The 25479-nt window shown below is 36.9% G+C and overlaps 1 protein-coding gene across 2 annotated transcripts in view; it reads left to right on the top strand.

Annotated features, from left to right (window-relative positions):
• Positions 1-2801: 2801 nt before the first annotated feature.
• The window catches only part of LOC149822444 (uncharacterized), a 35225-nt gene continuing 12547 nt past the window's right edge, over positions 2802-25479 (top strand). Inside the window, exons 1-2 of one of the 2 annotated variants that reach the window (XM_089981503.1) lie at positions 2802-2918; positions 3333-3579. In XM_089981503.1, coding sequence (XP_089837629.1) covers positions 3458-3579 — 122 coding nt within the window. In that variant the 5' untranslated portion in view covers positions 2802-2918; positions 3333-3457. Of the gene's footprint in view, positions 2919-3138; positions 3580-25479 lie in introns of those variants that run through there. The other variant, XM_089981502.1, reaches the window with a different exon arrangement.

Raw genomic sequence — 25479 nt, 5'->3', positions numbered from 1 at the left:
ATATCCCAAGTATGCATGAGTTTGCCTATTTACAATCAATTATACATGCATGGACAAAATCATATTTTAAGCATGCATCCATATGCATAATCACACTCAATAAGATAAGCATGTTCATATTTGCATAGATTCATAATGCAACAATGATGCTTGTGCAGATTTTCTATTATACATGTATGTACCACCAAATTCATTAGCAAAAATTTATGTATATACTAATGATTGCATGCAAATTTTCAGATTTTACATGCTCTAAATCTGGGCCAGATTTGTGCATGTTACAAACATGGCAAATTTGTCCCGATTTAGAGATTCTCGAATACTAACACAAATATTGGTATTTTTTCCAAAATAAATTTTGAAAAAGAGAAGCATAAAACCCATGTTAGAATAAATATCTAAATTTACTATTTTTCTATAGAATTTTAATAAAATATTACATGAAAATCTAATCCATATTCAATTTCTCACTTGAGTAAAGAGAGAAAACCCATACCTTTATCGTAGATAAAAAAAGAACAAGAAAACAATGGTGAAAAATGTGGACAGCTGGAGAAGATGGCCTTCTTCTCCCCTTCTTCTTTTCCTTCATTTTCTTCTCTTTTCTCTCTTTTTCCCTTTTTGCTTCTCTTTCTCTCTCTCTCTCTCTCTCTCTCTTTTGAGGTTTAAATAGGCCAAGAAGGGGTGATGCCCCCCCCCCCCACGAGCCCCTTCTAGATAGGCTAGAGATAGAGAGTTTCCTTTTTTTTGGGACTCTCACACCCTTATTTCCAAAAATTTTGAAATTTCTTTAAGTTGACTTTTCAGAGTTTTTAATTTTTGAAAGTCTGTTCTCAAACCTTCTTTAGCCTTCTTAGGCATATATAAGGACTCTATCAAGGAGTCCTAAATAACCATACAAATTAAAATTTAAAACTAATTAATTATTAATTATTAAATAATTAATAATTATTTAGAGGCTTTCAAAAGTTACCATAATAACTTGGGAGACTTCTTAACATTACTTAACTTTAATTTAAAGCTATCTAATGAATTTAAAGTTAGAAATTCATTGGGCATCAGTTTGGATCTAGATCTGGATCTAAGATCCAAATTTATCTCAAAAAAATCTAAATGGGTCTTTGGCGGGATCAATACTAGATTAATATGGGTCTTGGATAAAGTCCAAATTCATATTATTTTAGATCAAAATCATCGGATCTAGTCTAATCCAAATCCAGATCTGAACCGACAAACTGTTCATTTTTTGAAAAAACACGATTTTTGGGTCAACCGTAACATAAATCCGAAAAAGTAAAATACCGTTACACTTAGAATTTCAAGATGTATCTAACGATGTATAATTCAAATTTTGTCTATAAAATTTGTCTAAAAATAACCTGAATTTTGCTCAAATTTAAATGTTAAAAATAAAACTTTTCTCACGTTTTAAGTAGCTCGTTTAGGCCTTGAAAATGAGACCTGGGCCAAGCTCAGACTCAAAAGCATTAGCCTAAAATCGAGAATCTACCAATTTTTTTCTTCTTTACTTAAAAATACGAGATATTACACAAGTAAACATCACCACTAAATAATATTGATTCTATATTATCATTCAAAATATCTATCTATATTTATTGGCTATGTTTGAAGAATAACTATACCAAAAGCTCAATAACTCTTCTGCATAATCAATTTTATGAGATATCAAAGCTACAAATTTGTTAAAGCTATTATTTTTGGAGATCAATATAATTCTCCAATTAGTGTGATCGGTGTTACGGTAGTGTATGTTAACTTTTTTATATGCCTTCATTAACTGTCTACCCCAACCACACAATGTATCATTCATCTAATAAAAAATCATGTGAAAAAAGGTCATCCATATATACTTCATACATTCAATTAATATAATTACCTACAATAACCACTCTAAAAACCAACTACTTATAATAACCCTTAACCCCTATTTAATACTTCTGCACAATCAACTCTATCCCCATTGCGCTAACACAAAAATATTGAATATTAATTAAAAGATAAGTAAATAAATATAAATTATTTACAACACAAACAATATATATATATATGAAAAACCGTAAACGGTAAATTCGGTGGCAAATATTAAATTAAACATAAGAAAACATATGAAAAATAATTACAACAATGAAATACAAATACACATGAGGTTATTAAATACTCATTTATAAAATATGAAAAAAGTTTAGAATGAAATAAAACAATATTGCCTATATGAAACTCACATTTTGACTGAGAAAGTCAATGAAAAGGATATTGCAACCTTATCAAAATACAAAAAAATTCACGAAAATAACAAAATTAGAGAGAGAAAATATTGAGGGTTCTAAAGAAAAAAAGATTATGTTTTTTTTTTTTCAGAAAAAAAAGAAACAAAATGAACAAAAATAACTTTATATATGATTAAAAAACTATAAATATATAAAAATTGATATGCCAAAATTTTGCAAAGATCGTCGTATACTTGTAGATCGGATCAATTACTAAAGGTAATAATTGGAGGTTTGCATATATGAATTTCGTACATGTATATAAATTTAATAAAATATTTGTGAAGTTACAAATTTCAAAAAGTTCGTATATTTGGATGAAAGGCATCTTAGGTTTTCTAAATGAACGGCTGAAAAATAGTTACTACATGGTATTTGAGATGCCGCCGTTCCATCAAACGTCACTGTTCGCTCTCACCGGATACGCACTCTTTAGCTTTTAGCCCCCCGACATATTATTATTTTTATTTTTAATTTTTGGGTATAAGTGAGCGAATGAGGGCCTCTCTCTCTCTCTCGTGTCCTCCATTCACTGGTGTTGTTGGGGGCGAACAAGGGCTTCCAGGTCGTGCTCCTCTCTCTCTGAGTTTGCTCTGGCTTCTGGCTTCCGGCTTCTTCCTTGGGTTTTAGGTAAAATGTTGGTTGATTACCGGCTTAACCTGCCTCGATCTTGCGCGCTTCTCACATTTGTTACAGTTTGTTTTGATGAAAGCATGTTTTGGATGATTCTCTCTCTCATTGCTGTTCTTGTTTTTTATTTTTGTGGGAGTGGTGGTGGGGTATTGGAATGTGGTGTTGGTTGTGGTGGTGGTGGTAATGATGGTTTTGGGGTTTGGTTTTGTGTTTGTTTGGTGTTGGGGGGGCTGTATGTGGGACGCGTACGTGGGGTAGTTTGTGTTTCCCTTTTTCCTTTTTGTTGTGGGTGATGGCTTGTGGAATTAAAAGAGCCTTGCTTGTTGAAGTTGTGGGTGGGTTGTTTGTGGGTGATGGGTGATGGAGATGGACTCATGGAAGGTGGTTTTGGGTGGTTGGTTCTGAATGCAGTAGTGGCTGTGTTGGTGGTGGCGGAGGCAGAGGCAGAGACGGTGTTGGTGTTGGTGGTGATCGAATCGTCAGGGTTGTTGCTGTTTGTTTGATAAGAGGCTGCGGTAAGAGAACTATTTGAGAAGATGAGCCAGAGCCCGAGAAGCAGCAGAAGTCCCTCTCCCAGAGTTCACCGCAGGCGTGCCACCAGTGATCGCTACTCCTATCGTGATGCTCCTTATAGAACAGACCAACGTCGTGGATCAAGGTTCTCTACTTCCCTCCCCCCATAACTCTATTTAGCGTCAAGCTGTTTATTTTTTTTAGGATTGATGGCTCACTGTCTGCTGCTTCTTTTTTCTATGTTAGTGGTTTGTCTAATCGCTGCTTAATGGCATGGAATAGTTGGTGTTGTTGATTAAACTTTTGTTGTCATCAATTATTGTTATCCAACTTCCACACACATGGCTTGCACCCCTTGGATTTTTTCGTTTCATGAGTTCTACTTATATGACTCATTGTGTATTGCCAGCCTGTATGTGTTGATCTATTTTCATTTAACATTTCTAGTAATACTAACATTTGAGGAACTCAATCATGGGGTATCCTTAACCTTTACATGTTATGGTTGGTTGTGGTAGGTTCTTGCATGCTTTTCTTGTGGGACTAAATATTTCATGTTTTTTAAATTCAAGCATCCATCGATACTTATGGCTTGAGGACCATGACCCGTTATGGATTTGTTATTGTCGCAAAATTTTTCCCTTCCCTGCGGGAGAGAGGGGAAAACCTTCTGGGAGTCAAACTTGACCAAAGTTTGAAAATTGTTTTGAAATACTCGCCTCCATTTTGAAAATAACGGGAAATATTCCGAAGAATAGGACTCCGTTCCTGCCGCCTTTAACAGGGGTAATCGAACCAAGGACCAAAAATGTGTGCTTGACTTAGCTAAATTATCAAAATTGTGTTCTATCCTAAATGCACAGAGAATTCAGGCATGTGTTATGAAACCTTGTAAAATGCAAGTTGAAAACATGATGCATGCTTAGAAAATGCTTTGGAGTTGAAAAATATTTCTAAGGCAAAAGGTGGAAATCAGTTTCTCAGGAAACTCTGATAAAAGGACTTGAAGTCTCAAGAAAGTTTATAAAGATTTGGGAAAATCAGGAAGGAATGAGAATCCTGAGAAAATAGAAAGAATTCTTGAGAAAAGATAAATGTTGAAAGAGAAGATGTTTGCCAGGAAAATTCTACTTTTTTGAAAATTTTCTTTGAAAAATGATTGAAATTTATTGGAAAACTCTTTGGAGAAGGAACATCAAAACTCAGGGAATTGAAATTATGAGAATTTTAGCCTTGAAATACTTGAAAATCGATTTTGATTATTGAGAATGATGAGAAAATCCTTTTGAAAATGAATCTTAAGAAGAGAACATTTTCTAGGGAAAATCGTGGAAAACTTGACTTGGGAAATCTAACTTTGAAAACTTTTAGAGTTTCTTGAGGAATCGATTTCCTTAGAATGAAATTTTCTCGAGAAAATCATGAGAAATGCATATGATTTCATGATGCAAGCTATCCTGAATGAATGTATGTCTTTTTGTGAAAACATCTTTTCAAGAAAATATGCAATTTTAAAATTAAACTAAGGTAAGGTTACCACATATTCTGACTATGGCCGTAAATATGTTTATAATTTACTTAGTTAATTCTAAAATATTTTGTAATCATTGAAGACATGTAGTGTATTTTGGAAGATAGCCTAAGAGTGTAGGCTCGGTGTGACTAGTAGAAAGATGTTGAATCTGGGCCTCGTCCATATTTCGACTAGGCCGTAAATATGGACTCCACCGAGTGCATCAACTCCCTAAGAGTTGGTGCACGTGCCATTGGTGTACATCCATAGTGATTTTGAAATAAAATGCATGAATCACATAATCAAGATATTGCAGAAATTCAAACTATATGATATGCATCCTAATCTAAGCAGAAAAGTAAAGCTCTTATTCCAAATTTTTATTAAATTATTACATCACTAAATAAAATGAAATAAAGATAATTGCAGACTTCAGCTCCTTCCTTTGAATGTCCCTGCCAAATTTGAAATGGAGTTAGCTCAAATATGCGGGGTTTTTCAAGATTTTTCAATAATATCTTGAGATTATTGGACTTAGTTAGATATAAACCCTATTTTCATACTTTTTTGATATTTGAAATGATGCAAATGTAAGAAAATTCAGTAATAAATAGTTTGAAATTCGGAATTAGGGTCAAAATGACCAAAATACCCCTATTATTGAAGTTATGCCTTTAAAATCAGGGTTATTTGAAGGAATTTTGGTAAAATTTGAGATTTTGAAATTTGAATTGAACCAAATAATGATGAAATGCATGATGATACATGATGACACGCTGCTAACATCTTAGGACTGTAAAAATCAGAATTTGAGTTTGAAACTTGGCCAAAATAATGAATTTCGTTTGTTTTTCGCTTAGATCAGGGTCCTGCGGGGACCCCGATTTGATGATACGGCTAAACAGATCATCAAACGATACTCAAATCATGCCAAATTCGGTAGGGAACATCCCTCTACCCTTAGAAACAATATAGAATGATAAAATCCATGAAATGACATGGCCTAGATGCAAAATTTCAAAGAAAACCATAAAATGAGCAAATTTCGCATACGGGTATCAACCAAACATAGCATTTAACGCAATAATGCAAAAATCAACCATAGAAATGTCTGATATTTTGCAGGCTGCTAAAGGACATGGAAATGAACATCTTTGGCTTTTACAGCCTCGGGATTCGACATACGGTGAGTTCGATAGCAGAGATTTGGTTCTGACGGGACTAAAATCAGTATGATCTGATGTGAAAATGGATAAAAACTACTAACAGACCGTAAAAATTTCTGAAAATTAAATGGGGAACTACTGACATGCATATGAACAACTTTCATTTGTATAGATTCGGCATTTGATCAACTGGATGAGAAATAAAAATACAACATTATATGTATAACTCAGAAGAACATATGTAAATGCTAAAACAAGAGATTTAAATAAAAAATACGAAACTGGTATGAAGACTGTCCTAAAAATTGCAAAATTCCAGAATCAAATAGCGGACATTCAGAACATAAAGTTCACTTTTTACAGATTTGGATTTGGAGCTATATCCAGGGAGAACCAATCGACTTAAGTCGACTCAGAGTCTCAGAGACTCAAATCAGGTTTTGACACGTGTCCCGAACTCTCGGATTTTTGTCAGACAGTAAAAAAATTCAGAAAAATCTGAGAAAATCAGATTAAATACTAGACTCCATCCCGAGTTCAGGGCATTTTTCGGATTGAAAATCAGATCTCACATGAGGGAGACTTCGATTTTACAAGTCGGGACCAAATATTCTAAACGTTTCTCGGGTGATAAAACCCGACTTGGCATTTTGAACTTTAAACACAGTAAATGAATTCAAATGCTTCCGATTTTTTTGTAGATTATTAGGGACAGCTAAGGGTACGTAATATGATTTTTTTGACATTTTTAGAGAAAAATAAAAACATGAAATAACGAGTGGACTGACTGACAAAAACAGAGACTTACAGAAACTGAACAAAATTGAAATAAATGCTAAAAAAGGACTAACTAATTCATAAAATATGCTAAATTAACGAAATAAAACATGAATCAAATCTATTTAATGCATGAAAGCTAGAAACCATCGAGGAAGCATCATTATTTTTGGTATATGTCATTTTATGAGAATAGCTCAATCCATTGTTCGGACGAATTTTTTCTTCAAAACGAAAATTCAATATGCAAATCGAGACAAGGGCGTTATTTCAATAGAACCGATTAGAATAGAAGCTCACCTTGTTGTTCTTTTGCTGCTTTGAAACCTCAGAGACGGGCGACTACCTTGATAATGGACTCCAGAGAGGGCGTGAATTCAGAGGAAAACAAAAGAAAGGAGAAAAATGGAATTCTAAGTTGAAGTTCAGATCTCAAACAGGAGCCTCTCTGGACTGGGCGTGGGCTAGGGATTTGTAGACTTTTTGGAGATTTTCAAAATTCAAATAGAGTGAATCTAGACCTTCCATGTGGCGCCATCTCAGAGGGTGCTACTTTGGATTTTTTGGAATAAATAAAATGCAAATTTTGTAAGTGAGACACCTCAGCAAAGGAGTTGGCTTGATTTTCTCTGCAGGAGCTTCCCATATGACGCCACCTCAGAGGATGCCATCTTGGAGTTTGCTTTTGTTTGAAATTCAAAATTTTGCTTTTCTGGAAGGAGAGACTGCCATGTGGCGCCACCTCAGGGTGGCTCCACATTGCCATGTGTCAGAAGGCAGGAACATAGGAAGCAGAAGGCGCCACCTCAGGAGCATTTGAATTTTGGTTTTCTACTTTTTCTAAAAGCAGGCTGCAGAGCTATTTTTGTGGGGAGGTCTTTTCAGAAATGGCGCCACCTCAAAGGGGGGATTCTACTTTTTCTGCAGAAAGGAGAATTGGACATGTGGCAATTCAGGGTGGTTCCATACTTGACAAGTGTCAGCTTGCTGGAGGAGACTCTTTATGTGGGCTCTGGAAGAATGGAGGATGGCCATGCGGCGTCACCTCAGGGTGGCCCCACAGTGCCATGTGGCAGGAGGGAGGAACAAGGGACATGTGGCGCCATCTCGGACCAGATAGAAAAAGTAAAGTTCAGGATTGGCGCCACCTCAGGAAGGATTTGAATGTTTGAATTCTTGCTTTTTTTGAAGAGAGCAGAAAGTGACGTGTGTGAATTTTTGCGATGATCACAATGTGTCACTTGCTTTTTCTGAGAAAAGCAGAGAGAGACATGTGTCACTTGCTTTTTCTGAGAAAAGCAGAGAGAGACATGCGTCACTTGCTTTTCTGAGAAGAGCAGAGAGTGACATGTGTCACTTACTTTTTCTGAGAGAAGCAGAGAGTGACATGTGTCTGCTGCAGTAGAGAACACCTCTGATGGCGCCACCTCAGGGGGAGACAAGTCTACTTTTTCTAGAAAAAAGCAGAGATGGACACGTGGCGACTCAGGGTGACCCCAGAGTGACACGTGGCGAGGGATAGAGAAATAAAGGTGGTGGACATGTGGCGCTACATTGACACGTGGCATGAAATAAGAAAAGGTGACTGAAGACACGTGACTCCACCTTAAAGAGGCCCCACACTGACACATGGCAAAGAAATGGGAGGTGAGAGAAAATGACATGTGGCACCACCTCTGGGTGAACCCCAAGATGACACATGGCAGAGGATGGAAGGAGAGAGAAAGGGCCCAATGGTGTCAATTCAGAGACAAGGCTCCTATATTTTTGGGTTTTTCGAAATTCAAGTTTTACAAAAGGAAAGCCTATGTGGCGACACCTCAGGGTGGACCCCACATCGTTTCTTTATTGAATAAAGGCAAGACAGTAAAACCTCTTTTTGGGATTTTCATAAAAACCTAGACTAACTGGCAAATAAGAAATACTTGGCCTAATTGCCGAAATTTTGGAAAGAGGCGGCCCCTGTAGGGTGATTTTGAAAAAGAATGATATTTGAAAGGGCAAAATCTGAGATAAAATGACTAAGTTTAAAGCTAGAATCTATATTGAAAACTATCCAGATCGTTTTCCTGAGAAAATCTTTGAAACTCAGAGTCCTGGGGGTAAAATGGGAAGAATTGACAATTTTGAAGACCCAGGATTTTGAAATCGATTTTGAAAAGAGTTGAAATTCGGATCTTGATTGAAAATTTTGAAATCGAGAGTTCTCGACCTCGAAATGACATGCTGTGCAGTGCAGTGATATGAAATGCTCATGCAATGACATGTCTTATGAAATGTAATCTTGAACTAGGATTTGGAGATTCCCGTCTCCTGTCAGGAATAAAACTTTGAACATCTGAGCTAAAATAGAGAAATTTTGAGAATTGCATATGAAATTTGGACTTTTGCAAGTTCTAGGCTCAGAAAATGACTATTTTGCCCTCCGACGATCTCAGGGAATGAATGATGATGTTTGGTGGAAATGTCGGGGAGGTGAGTGAAAATTTGGGGTGTTTACAGTATGACATACAGAACATCGGGCAGCATTGCAACAGGAATTAAGACTAACATGTCTGCCTATCGTCATCATCAACATCATCATCATCTTATTCTTCTCCTCCTTAACTTATTTATGAAAGAAAAGAAGAAGAGAAGACTGATATTTTGCCAAATAGAATGGGCACAATGTTGGGGAGAATGGTAAGTAAGGAAGTTGTATAAAATGTATGGCTGGATATATGTTTTGGTGTGTGAAAGTACTTCAATGAAAATATGTCTTTCAAAAAATAAATTCACAATTATTCATATGTCTTAATACTGAATAACTTTTATTTTTGATATGCATATGTTGCGAACATTGCTGCCTCATCCAAGTGAGGTCAAGCAAAGTCAGAGCTGACCACTTGTAAGAACTTGAATGGTGGATAGAATGGGGTTCAACCGATCAATTTAGGTATTCCAAGTTTGTTTAAATTATCCTTAATATGATGCATCAGTTCCTCCCATTCTTCATTGCTCAGAAAAGCATTCCGTCAAGTTTATATTTTTGTTTCTGGTAATTCACTAAAGGACTTTGAATTTGTCTGCTAAAGTTGTTAGTCCCAGCCATTTATCATTTCAGAAATTATTCAGGATGCCGTTCTTTAGTCTGATTGTGATTTTGTTCAGGATCCAACCCCTCCAGATTTGTGAGCCCAACTTCCAATCAGGCTTCTTTCCCTATCTTCAGAGACAACCCAATAGGGCATACTTTTGTATGATAAGTTTCTACCTATGTCACACAGACTCTTCTAACAGGGGCACCGCACCCGCGTCGCACCCTCACCCAGGCGGGTGCAACACTTGGACATAGCTTCCTTTATGTTAGGTGAAGTCAACCACACTGAGGTCCATTTCTATCCAAAAGTAGATTCAGTTAACCCTAATCAAGTCCTTTTTTATCTCTATTATATATATAAATACATAAATGCACACAAATACACAGTGTGTTAACTTAAAACTATTATATATATATATGTATATATATATCCTTCCCGCACCTCTGCACCCAAGCTTTTTTAAAGTGCCTCACCGTCGCATCCGCACCCATACCCGCACCCGGCCCCCCATCCGCACCTATGTGACATAGGTTTCTACCATCATTTGTCCTCTTTATGTAGTAGCTAACATCATTTAAGGGGGAATGCTTCATTGATCTTCTTTAGTGCTCTTATGATAGTGCCACCTAAATTGTGTGGTTAATAACTTGGTTCCAAACACTTTAGTGCCTCTCCCCATTCCTTTTGTCCCATAGGAATTCTATGAGAAGCTTTGTAATTCCTTGTAAAGTTATAAAACATAAAAGATACTGTAGGATAAAAGAAAATACATGATTGATTAGATGATCCTCCCAACCAGTGATAGATCTTGTTTGGAAACTTTAAGATCTGTTGTATTCTATCTTGATTGTAGCCCACTTGATAGTCCTAGTGGCTCCATGGTTCAGCCATAAGCCCAAACATTTAGTGGGCATCTTATCTATCTGTTGTTACCTGAAAATTGTCACAGTGAAATTAGGCTCTTGCAACATGCGTTCCTGTTAATTGTACATTGTCTTAATGACCTACTGTAGATAAATTTTATTTGATGTCAGTGAATCTATTTTTTTTATGAGAACCTATCAGTTGTTATAAATAGAATCTGTTTTCTTGAGAATACATGTTGCTTTTGGGTGTTGGTCAGACTCGAAAATATGCTGTTTTGGGTGCTGATCTGACCTGAAAATATGATGTTTTTGGGTGCTGGTCGAACTCGAAAACAGGCTGTTTTGGGTGCTGATCAGACCTAAAAGTACATGTTTTCGGGTGCTGGTCCGACCCAAATACATGCGTTGGGTCGATGCGGGTACCTGGTTGGCCGAATCCCTGTGACACAGGGTCTATATCTGCCCAGACTGTACCAGTCTGTTTTCCTTTTTTTTTTCTGTTTCAACTCTGCCCAGCCGACCAGCGTTCGGCTGGGCTTGACAGGCTCGGAAACTGCCCAGCCGAACAGCAGGTCGGCTGGGCCTGAACAGTAACATAATTCTGCCCAGCCGAGGCTGGGCTTAACAGCAATTTAAATCTGCCCCTTTCGGTACAGATTTACATGCTCATATTCATAAATATTTTTTGAATTCTGAATTCTGATTCGGATTCAGCCCAGCCGATGCAGTTGGCTAGGCTTTGACAGCTTATGCAACTGCCCATACGATGTAGTCGGCTGGGCGTTGACAGGTTTTGCATCTGCCCAGCCGACCTGCTGTTCGGCTGGGCCTTAAAAGCACATGTAAATCTGCTGAACAGTATTAGAACAAAACATTCACTATGGTATTCTTTCAAAAACAACACAGGCAACAGATCTCTGCACACTTTTTTACATTGGCAGATCTGTCCACAGTACATGTAGTAGATCTCTCCCGATCTGTCTACCTATAAAAGTAGGCAGATCTGCCCAGATTTGTGAACATAAGCAAATCAACAGATCTGAATATATATATATATATATATATATATATATATATATATATATATATATATATATATATATATATATAACCAGCTTGTATTCCAATAAAAGGGAAATCATTAACATGTATAAATATGTATATGTTCCATGACATGAACAGGAATTTACTAGATCTGAGCATGTGATATCCATTTGTATTAATTTTTTTTGCTAAACAGGATATATACAAAATCAGATTTCTCTTTTTTTTCTTCTTTTTCACTAAAACATTGCATAAAACCCAATCTATGTTTTTTTTCCGTTCGAATGAAGAGAAGAACCCATACCTTGTTCTTGAAGTTCGATAAAGGTTAAAGAAAGCGTCGGTTGACCGGAGAAATGGGTGGATCATCTTTCTTTTTCTTCTTCTCGTTCTTTTCTCCTCCTCTCGCATGGTTTCCTCTCTTGTCTCTTTCCCTTCCTCTCTTTCTCTCTTTCCCTTTTCTTTCTTTTTGTTTCTCCCTTTCTCTTTTTTTGATCTTTTATAAGGAAGATCCCTAGAGGGTGACACACCCTGCCTTCCAGGGCTTTCCAATATGTGCTGGAGATAGAAGTTCCCATGTGGGTTTCTATCTCCAACTTCCCTTCCTAATCCATTAGATTCTCATTTGTTGACTTTCTTTCTTTTTTTTCAATTCTACTTTCTTTATTTTTATTACTTTTTATTTTCTTGTTTATTTTGCTTCTTTCTAATTAGCTATAGGGTCCTTCTAGAAACCCTAATCAGCTCACTATCTCATCTAATAAATTTCAGAATTTACTTATTTTAATATTAAATTAATTAATTATTAATTAATTATTAGTTAATAAAGTTTCAAAAAATTTCATAGGGTACCTTATCCCTCTGGAAGTCTTTTAAACCTTACATTTCTTTAATTTAAACCTATGTCACATGGGTGCGGGTACGGGTACGGGTGTGACACGGGTGCAAAGCAATTTCAAAATTTTTGGACACGGGGACACGACTATATATATATATGTAACAATAATAAGACTCGGTCAAAGTTGTGCCCATTAGGGGACACGACTATATATATATATATATTTAAAAAACATATAAAAAGTTCATTTTTTTAGTTTTTTGCCTTAAAAATGGACAAAAATAGACTCTCGAGTCCGACACTTGGTTGACCGCAATGTTGTGAAAAGCGTTGAGGCGTAGCGAGGTGCTCTACCAAAATCTGAGGCGAGGCATAAGCCTCGAGGCGCAAAGCATAAGCCTCAATTTTTTTTTAAACTTAAAAAAACTATACAAATTATCTAAAATTATAAATAAATAACAACAAAAAATAAAAAATCTCAAATAAATATGAAAAAAATATCCAAAATGGTAGATTTGGGATTTCATTAGCACCTCCTTTTTACTTCACTTTTGGAAAAGAAGAATCTAATTCTCATGAAGATACAATTCCGGAACCGAACTATCCATATCACTCTAGCCAAACATTCCCCATTTGCAGTTATTTGGGACGTTGCAAGTTCGAATCTAAATGGTATGGTTGTTTTAACTGGTAGGGGTCTCCCTAACCCCAGCTTTCTCTGTCGGAAGAAAGTAAGCAGGGTTTATCACCTTGTAAGACGATCACTTCATTAAGAAGCAGTTGAGAGTCCTGTTTACTCAAATAGATTACACAAGATCTGATGTCACATGGATACACCCAAAAGGACACGAACATGTCATTATTGTGCAGTTTTCCGTATAAGAGGCAGATATGGTTTGTTCTTTTTTTTTGAAAGAATGTGTATAGTTCAGTAACTCGTTATATTGAAAAAGAAAATTCAGATAGACAAAAGGCAATTTGAATTATAAGTGATTTATACAGCTATTGAGTTTTGTAAACATTGAACCCATAATAACAATGCCCTTGATAACTTTGAAGAAAGGGGTGTCTACTTGGTCCCCAGGAGAAAATACTTAAGGATCTGATTTTATCACTCCATTTAGTTTTATTCAGTTAGCTAAAACCATATCTGATTATAATCAGATGCAAATACTTTTTGAATTTTGTTATTGAATCTCATTACATGTAAAAAAATCACATTTGGTACGAGCTTTTCACCATCAGACTCCAAATCCACTTAGCTAGTATCTAATCAGACGTCTTCCAATCCAAATCCCTCAACTCTACATGAAAGCATTACTTCCTCTGCAGCGTCGGCCAACACTGCACCTTCGGGCAGAAGGTCGCCATCAACGTCATCGCGGCCACCATCTCCTCACCTCCACCGGCTAAATCCCCCACCTCACCCGCTCATGCTGTTGCTGCTGCTGGATCTCCTCCTCCAACTGCATCGCCTCCTCTTCCTTCTGCTGTATCGCCTCCTCTTCCTTCTGTCGGATCTCCTCCTCCTGCTGGATCTCCTCTTCCTTCTGCTGCATCTCCTCATCTTCCTTCTGCCGGATCTCCTCCTGTTGGATCTCCTCTTCCTTCTGCTGCATCGCCTCCTCTTCCTTCCGCCGGATCTCCTTCTCCTTCTGCTGCATCTCCTACTCTTCCTTCTGCTGGATCTCCTCCTGTCCCTTCTGCCAGATCTCCTAGCGGGTCGCCCGATGGTCCTGCTCCTTCTGCTCCTTCACCCAACCAGCAGAATTCCGCGTCTTCCCTCAGTGGCGACCTCAGATGGGCTACCCTTTTCGCTGTGGCTACTTGCCTTGCCTTCGTGCTTTTTGTGTGCAACATGAGGAGTGCACACCTCAGTGTGAGGCGTGCCTCGCCTCGAAGCGTACACCTCAAAGCGTATGAGGCGTACACTTTTACGTTTCATGCCTGCGCATCAAGGCACAAAGGCCCTCGCCTTGAGGCACTTTTTTAATAACACTGGTTGACCGTGTCCGCCCCGTGTTCGAAGCTGCACCCGTGTCGGGGCGTGTCGACGCGGATGCATCGACCCCCTAGCCGAGTCTGTGTGACAGATTTAAACCTGTATTTTAAATTTAAAGCTTTATTTTCTTTGGATTTGGATTCAAGATCCAAATCCATATCCATATCCAAAATTCATTTGGATCCTAAGCTGGATTGGATCGTAATTAATATGGGTCTTGGATTGAGTTCAGATCCATATTAATTTGGATCATATAGATCGGATCCAATCCGATCCAACCCAGACCCGATTCCATCGAGACAGGCATTTTTTTAAAAAATGCGAGTTTCGGGCAAACCGTAGCCCGAATTCATAAAAGTAAAATACCGTTGAACTCAAAATTCTGAGGTGCATCTAATGATATATAATTCGAATTTCGCCTCCTAAATTCACTTGAATTTAACCTGAATTTCGCTCGAATGTCGCTTGATTTTAAAGGTTGAAAATAAAACTTTTTATCACCTTTTAATTGGCTCGTTTAGGTCTGGTCAATGAGACCTGGGCAAAGCCCAGACTCAAATATCCTAACCTAACATCGAGTGTTCTACCGATTTTTCCTAAACACTTGCCAAAATTCAGAACCCTCAAAGGCAATGTAAAATCAATTCTCCATGACGGCGAATGCACATTGACAGAAGCAAAATAAATTTAAGTAGACATGCACCATCCAAAACAGGTTTCTGGACAAGATTACAAGTCTGGACACACCCGTTAGACTGTGTGCAACCTGCATAGACCACATAGAATATCGGGTTACCAATGTCCTATCACAAAATCAACCAAAACACAGACTTCATGTACTGTGCATGTAACCCATAACACAAATTTCATTGATTGAACATACAATCAATTAAAATATACAGGTTTCCATCGAGCTGATCGTGCAGGCAATAAAAGAAAAACATTGCAGATTTCAATTTATTGGATGCATGCAACATCAAATTAAAAAGAACATGATTTTAGTGGAACTACCCATACAATTTCCAAGAAACATGCAATAACATGATAAACACAATTTCAGTTGGACAGAGCCTCAACCAACACAATAAATACATGTTTTAATGCTGAGGCCATCCATTAAAAATATGCAGGTTTCGATCAGCCCATGAAAGAAAAATTGCATATTTATTACGGCAGAGCATTGTAAACTCCCCAAATTTTCCTCATCCATTTTCAAACACACCCCTCGTGCAATGCCAACTCTGGTAGGTCAGTGTAGGAGTCAAACCCCAAGTTTGTGTCAGAAAACTACCATTTTACCTACTTTCATTAGAAAAATTATCATTTTACCCCTAGGTCATCCCAGACCCCAGTCAGTCGGAGTCAACCAAGCTCGTCGGTCAGTTCAGAATAGTTAGAATATCAGTCATTTCTAGCTCACCCGAGCTCATGATAAACAAACCATTGTCATTTTTGACCATTCCTGCCAAAATGAGATCATTTCTTCAGAAATGAGCTCATTTCTCACTCAAATCCAAGCCAATTGTCTCCGAGTCAGTCATTCTCTGTCAATCCTATTCCCCTGAGTCTAGCTTGAGCTCACCAGGAGTTCAAGTACCCCAGTTTCAGTTCAAAACCACTTTCAAGTGTCTAGGAGCCCATTTTAACCCATTTCAGCTGGAATTGAGCTGAGTCTGCCAGTTGAGCTAGTGTTCGAGTTTCAGTTTTAGTTCATGTCAGTATTACTGATCTTTGTTTTAGCTCAAGCCCAGCTATGGTCTGTAATTCACTTCACTCTATTGACCATTTCTCTAAAAATGTCAGTTTTTCTTGAAAATTTATTCCGGGAGTCCAATTGAGTAAGTGTCTTGTCAGTTCACTTGAGTTCTGAAACCCTAGAACCCAGTTCAATCCAGTTCATTTCAGTTCAATCCAGCTCAAACCCCAATTTTCAGTGTCACTCTAGCCCGGTAGAACCCGAAAACCATTTCTTGAATCATTTTGCAAATTTTATCAATTTTAACACTTTTGAACTGGTACAAGTGTCAATTAAAGTCCAATATCCAAAATTCTTCATTCAGGGTCTGCATTTCGTATAGCATTTCATGTCATTTCTCATCATTTCATATCATTTCTCAGCATTTCATCACATTTCATTTCATTTTCGAAGTCCATAACTTCAATTTTATAAATTTCAATCCAGATTGAGTTTTAAAAGTTTTCAGAAATAAATTTCAAACCCCGTGTTTTCAAAATTGACATTTTTACTCCCAGGATTTTAAATTTGGAAATATTTTCCCGAGAAAAACAAATTGGATTTATTTCAAACTCAAATTTTCAAATTCTACACTGGATTTGCTTCGCAACGGGGTATGAAACTTCAAATTCTGAGCTCGTTTAAAAAACTGTCAAAAATAGCTTGTTTCGTCCGAAAATTTCCTGAAAAGACTATCCTACCCCTATGATTCTCAAAATGAATTTCAAATTTGGAAAGTAAGCCCACTCTGAGATGGCTTATTTACTTGTATTTTCTTTTAATAAAAAAAATAAACATTTTCTTTTGATATATTTTTCTTTATTTTATCACTTTTTATTTATTTTTATTTCTTTTTTTAGAGGTGGGACCCACAAGAGGGGTCAACCAGCCTCTCTCTTTCCTTGCTTTCTCTTCTTTCTTCCTCTCCTTTCCTTCTTTCTTTTCTTCTTCCTTTCTTTCTTTCTTCTTTTCTTTCTCCCTTCCTTTCTCTCATTGGTCCCGCCCACTCACTTATCACCCTTCCCTCTCTTTTTCTTCCCCTCTTCTTTCTTCCCTCTCTTCCTTCTTCCTTCCTCTTTCTTTTCTTCTTTCTTTCTCTCCTTTCTTTCCCTTCCCTATTGTCCAGCCCCCTTAAGACCCCTCTTCCCTTTCTAAATCCCAAGGCATTTTCATGTACACCTCTGCTCCCTCTCATTAACCCCTCTCAACCTTAGCCCTAATTGAAAAAAGCCCAAGTCTTTTGTTAAAAAAAAAGAGAGGAAGCACCACACGGCTGAGCATTGGATTCTTTCTCAACCCTCTCTCCTCTTGGATTCCATCTCTCTCTCCTCTCTACCAGCCACCAAGCTCCCCCTTTGTGGCTACAACCACCTCCATCACAGCAACACCAACCACCGTGCAACCACCTTCAACTCTTCCAACCACCAAGCAGCATTAGCCACCGTGCAGCCACCTTCAACTCTTCCAGCCACCAAGCAGCATCAAGCCACTGCTCTTGCCTCCAACAAACGGCAGCCCTCCACTACCATGAGCTCCTGCTGCACCCTCTTCAACCAACACACATCCACTGACCACCTACCTTCCATCAAGCAAGTTGCCGCCACTCCAACCGTTTGAAGTCAAGGTGAGTCCCTTTTTTTTTTATTTTTGCCACCCAACACCACGGTACTTCAAGCATGGCTTTCGTGGAGATGATGTAGAATCAGCCCAAAGGCTGAATATACGGCTGTGTAGGAGTGATTTATGTTCTTAAAATGATCGGAGATATCAAGACTTTCATCTTACATGTTTATGCTATATAAGAAGGGAGATTCATTTATATGGATTGAATCCTTTTCTTAAAGAGCAAAAGTAAATTTCAACCATGTCTCCCCGTAATTTTGTTTTTATTATCATATTTCATGACATTTTATATTACATCTAGGTTGATTTCATTATTTCCTAGTCATTTCATTCGTATAGTATAGTTTCTTATTAGTTTTTTACTTAGGATTTATAGATTTCAATTCATTCGTATACTGTCCAATCGTTATTTCGTGCATAAATTTTCATCAATAAATCTCAGGAATTTTATATTAAATAGGTTTGCATGTTATTGATTCCCTGCCAAAGATTTAATTTAACTTTAGTTCTGCAACTTCATTCTAAAAATCGAATCCCAAATCAGGATTCTACTCTTCTGGAAATTTCAAGTTCTGTTTTAGCAGACAAGAACCTCCGAGACCTCCTAGATGGACGATCCAAATTTCCCTCAAAAAAATACAGTGAGTCCCTGTTAGAACCTATTGTTTTCCAGTACTTTCCTAGCTTTTTCTAAGGAGTTTTGGTCCCTGCTAAAAATCTATTTTCCCAGACCCTTGGGAAAATCTCGATTTTTCCTTGTCAGGGTCTAGACCAACCCTAATCCACCGTGTTCGTTCAACCCATAGGCTGAATGTCAAAACTTCCAACAGCGAAGTTGTTCCTAACCATTCCCTCTGTCATTCCCCAAATTTTGAGAATTTCAGGAGCATCCTAGGTATTTTTCCCGGAATTAAATTATCTGTCTGTCAAATTCCAATGTCTGAGAGTTTCAGAGATCTAGGTCTCTGATAATCCTCTGCTCTCTCCCAAACCATAACCCGAATCCTAAAACTGTAAAAAGAGGAAATCTTCCTCTGTTTGTCAGGGATATTTTCCTAGAATTTCAGTCATTTTCTCCTGTCTTCTATTTTTTCTATAATTTTCCCGAAACTTGTCTGTCTGCCCTAGATCCTAGAGTCACCTGATTCTGATCCAACTTGCCGGAGCTGTCTAGCTCCGACCATAGGTCAAAGCCAGAATCTGTAAAAGGGAAAAAACTTTGCCTAACTGTCCCCTGTCACCCCATAAAATTTGGAAATCTTTTATGGAAGTTTAGTACCCGAAATCCAATTTAGAATTAACATTTTAGGCAAAATCCTGATTTTTAGGATTTCTAGTTAATTTTCCATATTAAAAAATATCAAAAAAATATATTTTCGAGTTTTATTCTGTTTTTAGGGTTAACCTAGGTGTCCATGCCAAATTTGGCTCAATTCCAAGTTCATTTACCTTATGTGTTAGTTTATTTTTAAAAAGAGAGGCGAAAATCAAGTTAAATTTGATATTTTGTGATATTTCTACTATTTTAGGGTTTTTATCATGTGAATAAACATATCATATCATATTAGGATTAATTTCAATATCATTTGCATTTCATATTTCTCATTTTTGCAAAATTTATTTTAGAAAACACTGGTTTCAAGGCCATAGTCTTGTTATCAGGGGTATTTTGGTCATTTTGACCTCAATTTCGAAATTCCAATCCTTAATTTTTAAAATTTTCATGCATATCATCATATTGCATCATATTGTGTTTAATCCTATTTCATTTGATTTTCAAATTTCCAAATTTTACAAAAATTCTCTCAGAAAACCCTGTTTTCAAGGTCATCAGGGTTATTTTGGTCATTTTGACCCCAATTTCGAATTTCCAAGTTTATTTTCGAATTTCATTACTTATTTCTCATGTTTATATCAAAGGGGGTATGAATTTGGATTTATATTTGAATAATATCCGATAATTTCTAATATTTTTGGATAAATTCAGCTAAACCTACATTTCTGTGTTAACATGTTTTCTAGTTTTGCAGGAATATCTAGGAAAAAAGACTTATTTTCTTTTATTTCAATTCAATGTAATATCAGATGTAATAATTTGGAATACATTACTTTCCAGCCTAGAATAGGGCTGCATTGCATATAGTTTAATTTCTGAAAAAATTCAATACCTGATATATGATGCATATGCACATTTTCCAAAATCAATATGGCTGACACGAATGGCACGTGCACAAGCTCTTAGGGAGTTCATAAACTCTTGTGATAGTCATATTAGCCACATTCAGCCTACACTCTTAGGCTAACTTAAAAAATGCACTGCATATTTCTCCAAATTTCAAAAGGATTTTCCCAATTCTTTAATGAAATATCTTTCAAATCCATGTTCATTCATTTATTTCATTCAATTTGCATTATTTTCAAACTCATTTCCCAATTCCATTTCAGAGAAATCAATTTTCCCAAAAATTTCCAAGTCTTTCTCATGATTTGATTTTCTCAAGAACTCTGAATTTTCAAATGAGATTCCAAGTATTTTTCAAGTTCAAATCATGATTTTCCAAGATTTTCACATTCTCAATTTCATTTTTAAATCCCAAAATTGAATTTGCCAAAGTTTCTTGAATTATTTCAGAAGTTGGTTTCTTAGAAGTCTCAAATCTCCTTCAGAAATTGATTTTCATTTCAAACCCAAATTCCAAAAATCAATTTTCTCAGAGTTCCCAGTTTTTCCTAAGAATCCATTTTCCATTTCGAAAGTCATTTTCCAATGAACTTCCCGATTTTCTCAGAATTCTCAAATCCATTTCCTCAAAAAAGTAACCCAAATCTCAAAATCGATTTTCTCAAAGTTTTCTTAAGAATCCATTTTCCAATACAAATTCTGATTTCCAATGAAATTCAATGATTTTCCTATGAATTCCATTTTGAAAGCACTTTTCCAATCATTTTTCAATTATATCTCAATTTTCCAAGGCAAACATCACATTTTTCAAACTTGCATCTTTTCAAAATTCCATAGTACATGCCTGATTCTCTGTGCATTCTAGGAAAATAGAGCATAATTTAGATAATTTAACTTCGTCAAAGCACACATTTGATCCCTATTTCAATTACCCTTGGTAAAGGCGCAAAGAACGGTTGAACCTCGTACCGACAGTCGGGTCCCATTCCACGGAATTTTCTCGTAAATTTTCAAAAAATGGAGGCGAGTAATTTTCAAAACCAATTTTCAAAACTTTGGTCAAGTTTGACTCGCAGAATCGTTCTCTCTCTCTCGCAGAGGGAGGGGAAAAATTTTTGGGATGAGAACAAGCATGCAACGTCAAGCATGCGATCAATCAAACTCATGCCCAATTAGACTGAATATGAAATCAGTCATGAAAAATGCAGATTCAAATAAATCTAAACATACCAATCAACTAACTAACAAGACCCAAACCACATAAATTGTTTATGCTGTTCTAAACTGTTTGGAAACCCACAAAAACACATGGCAGTTTCGGTTATAAATATAAAAATATATCCACACACTCAGATCTGGTTATGCAATCACAGGGACAATTTGCAGGAATTTAACTAGCCTATCCAACCCTCCAAAACGTCCCTACAAAAACCAGTTTTGGTTTTTGTTTTATGTTTTTATGTCTTAAACCCACGATGGTTTGATCCATGCAACCATCCTCTTCTCTTGGCTAGAGAGAGAGCCCGTACCTTGGTTGATGGCTGAACCAAAGAAATCCAAGCGAGATTCCTTCTCAAACGTCGATAGCCTCCTCCTTCCATGATCTCCAAAAGGCAGCTTCTCCTTTCTCAAAAAAAATTAAAAATCGGTAGCCTCCGATTCTCTCTCTCTCTCTCTCTCCCTCAAAACCACAATTTTGAGAGAGAGGGCTTCACACTCTTTTTGTAAAGGGGCGTCCCACTTAGGTGACATCCCTGTTAAAAAAAGGAAAAATAGGAATTTTAAGTAGTTGCCTATTTAGCTTCTAATTACAATAACAAGTACTAATTATGGGTTATGAATCTTTCCCATTAGGACCACAATCCATCTTGGGTCCAGTGAAGGTTCTAACCCTGATTATACATTTAAATAATTTTAAATTATTGTTTAGCTCAAAAATTACATAGAATGCTTATTAATTAAAATTTTAAAATCTAAAAAAATTATGGGATCTTACATTAACGAAGTGTGGATCTACGATAATGGTTGAGCTTCCAAGCGAGGTTCAGAAACATCATTTCATGCATCTGTTATAAGTGGAAATTGGTTGTTGTAGGGTTTTGTGTTTATTTTCTCATCGACCTTCAAGGAATTAGCCTTGATATGTCCATTCTGATTCAAACATGGGTTGCACTTCCCTTGAGTTGATGGTAGCTGGAATTGAGCCAAAATATAGAGTTTTTCTCACTATTAAAGGGGAACAATTCTATGTCAGTAGTTGCAATGACTTGTATATCTGATATTTGCATCTTGGGGGCTTAATATGGGCTCCTCTGTTTTGATTATATTCCTCCTGCTTGCTAACAATCAGATTAGGGTAGTTTTTATCCCTAGAATAGCTGCAGAAAATGCAATATCCCCTTTTTCTGGAAATTTAGGGTGATTCACCTTTCCCGGCAACAGTCATTGTTGTTTGCTGATAGTTGTTGTGCCCTCCCTGGGAATTATTTCGATTTTTAGTGTGCTTTGATTCTATGTCTATGAAGGAAAGATTTTTGTTTTGCTGACACTTGAGTATTGTTGCACAGGTTCTTAAAAAATAGTGGTCCTGGGTCTTCTAGAAACATGTTGTTGACCTCACAACTCTATCTTCAGTTAAGACCCTAGAAGCAGTAACGTGAATCCTTGAGTCAAGACTGGTTTGTATCTGTGAGCCTCTCCTTTGTTTTCAGGGTTCATTGGATGAAGGCACCTTCCTTTGAATCTCCTCCCTTTCTAGCAAGGGGCCTGCCTCATGTGCTGGTCATAGAGCTCAAGGTGGCTTTCATGAATGACACATCTGAACCTTCCTCTTGTTTCTCATATGTGAGCACATTCAACCCCTCTCCACTCTCCAAAATTGGAAGGTTTGCATATGGAAAAATTCTTGTCCAATCAAAAAACTCACCTCTCACTAATCTCTATTAGTTAGTGTGACTTCATCGTGATCTGGTATATTTTGGGTTGCTATGGTTTAGAAATACCTTGCTAGAATTTCTTTTTTTATTCTTTTATTTTTGCTGGACTTTCTTTTTTATTCTATTAATTTTGCCTGTCTACATGTCTATATAGACTATATTGATATATTCTCATGCAATATGGAGATTCGGAGAATTGTCTCTCAACCTAAGTCACACAAACTGGGCTATAAGGTCGACGCACCCGCGTCGACACACCCCGACACGGGTGCGGCTTCGGACACGGTCAACCAAGTGTCGGACTCGGTCAACGCACCGGGGCCGAGTCCATCCACATTTTGGACTCGGTCAACTTTGACCGAGTCTATTTTTGTCTATTTTTAGGGCAAAAAACTTAAAAAATCGATCTTTATATATATATATATATATATATATATATATATATATAGCTGTGTCCCCTAATGAGCACAACTTTGACAGAGTCTTATTATTGTTATATATATATATATTTTTAAATATATATACATATATATAGCCGTGTCCCCATGTCCAAAATTTTTGAAATTGCTCCGCACCCGTGTCGCACCCGTACCCGCAACCGTGTCGCACCCGTACCCGCACCCATGTGACATAGCCCTCAACCATCTTTATTAGTTAGTATGACTTCATCCTCAAGGCTGGTATATTTGTTAGCTTGTGGAGTAAGACTGAAAAATTGACTTCAAATGGGTACTAACGGACTGGAGAAGTTTGACAAATTTTTTTTTTGTGAGCTGAATCCTGTGGAGCGAACTGTACATAGGTAAGAGAAATACTTGTTGCAGAAGTAAGGACACATGATTTTCTAGCTGCTCCGTTTTGGACATGTACATTGCTAAAGTATATTCTTGCCAAATATGTGATCTTTAGAGATCCTAATACAAGATTGTGTGATGCAAGTAAGCCAGAATAAGGAACTTGGTCCACTAAGCAGATCTATTGGTCCATGAAAAATCTTTCTTCAAGGGCTAATGTTTATTTCATGGGGGCGATGATTATATTATTTTCTTTATATTCTGAAGCCTGTTTATTATAAAAATTTGTAAAATGAAGAGTTGTGATTCAACAACTTCTTTTCGGCATCATCGGAGAAAATAGTCATGGTATTTTATTGAGAGTCGCAACATTTAAGAATTGCTTGCTAGGTTTTAGTTTTTGACTTGTTTGGTTTTGCCTTGTCTATATATGGAAAGATTCTTGTGCAATCCAAAGACTCATCTCTCAACCATCTCTAATTCTCTGTTAGTTAGTGACTTCATACCAGGCTAGTGTGTATATATATATATATATATATGGAAATGGAAGGGGGACTGTCCAGCCAAAGGAAGGTCCAAAATCTACAACCGATGACTATCAACAGGCTAGTATTATATATATATATACCGATTATGATCAACGGTGTTCATTCTCTAACGATTGAGTGTTTCATCGATCAAACTTTACATATTGGATTTTTATTATTTATTTAGTAAGCAACATGTTTTAGATTATGCGTTTTAGATATTTAGATGCGGTCTTGGAAGCACTAAAAATCAATAGCCTGCAAAACTTTGTATTGTAAAGTTTTAAATTCATTGTGAGCCATCAATTTTTCACTTTCCGAAAAACATGTCTAGATGTTGTAAAGTCTTTGTGCAAAACATTTTTCTTACTAAATAAATTATAAAGAACAAATATATAAGACCCGATCGATGAAACACTCAAGGGGAGCCATTCGATCGTCGTCGGTTGTAGATTTTGGACCTTCCTTCGGTTGGACTGTCACCCTATATATATATATATATTCCGAGTTGCTATTGTAATGAAGAGAGGCGGAAGCACCAATAGAGCAAAAGCACTCTTTAAGAGTGACCACAAGAAGCAAGAACACAAACACTAAGAGTGTATACACAAAACTCACAAAAGTGGAAAATGACTTAAAGTCATAAGTTGAATATTATTGAAGAAAGAAAGAGGAGGGTGAAAACCCCATGCTTTTACAAGGAGAGAGCCTCCTCTATTTACAGAGGAGGAGAACTAAAAAGGAGACCATAAAGGGGGCTCCCTTCTAGTCGTTGGGAGCCCCAACGGTCATAAATATGATCGTTGGGGCCCCAACGACTAGATGAGTGGGGCCCCTTATGGTCTTCCAAAGTGAAAAATAAGAAATAAAAAAGAAAAAGAAAAAAGGAGAAAAGAAAGAAAAAAAGGAAAAATAAAAAAGGAAAAGTTACATGGTAATTTACCAAAACACCCCTATCGGGT

The sequence above is a fragment of the Nuphar pumila genome, chromosome 11 (genome assembly GCF_984573655.1).
Source record: "Nuphar pumila chromosome 11, dmNupPumi1.hap1.1, whole genome shotgun sequence".
Taxonomy (NCBI): Eukaryota; Viridiplantae; Streptophyta; class Magnoliopsida; order Nymphaeales; family Nymphaeaceae; genus Nuphar; species Nuphar pumila.
This window is presented reverse-complemented; position numbering and strand designations above follow the sequence as displayed.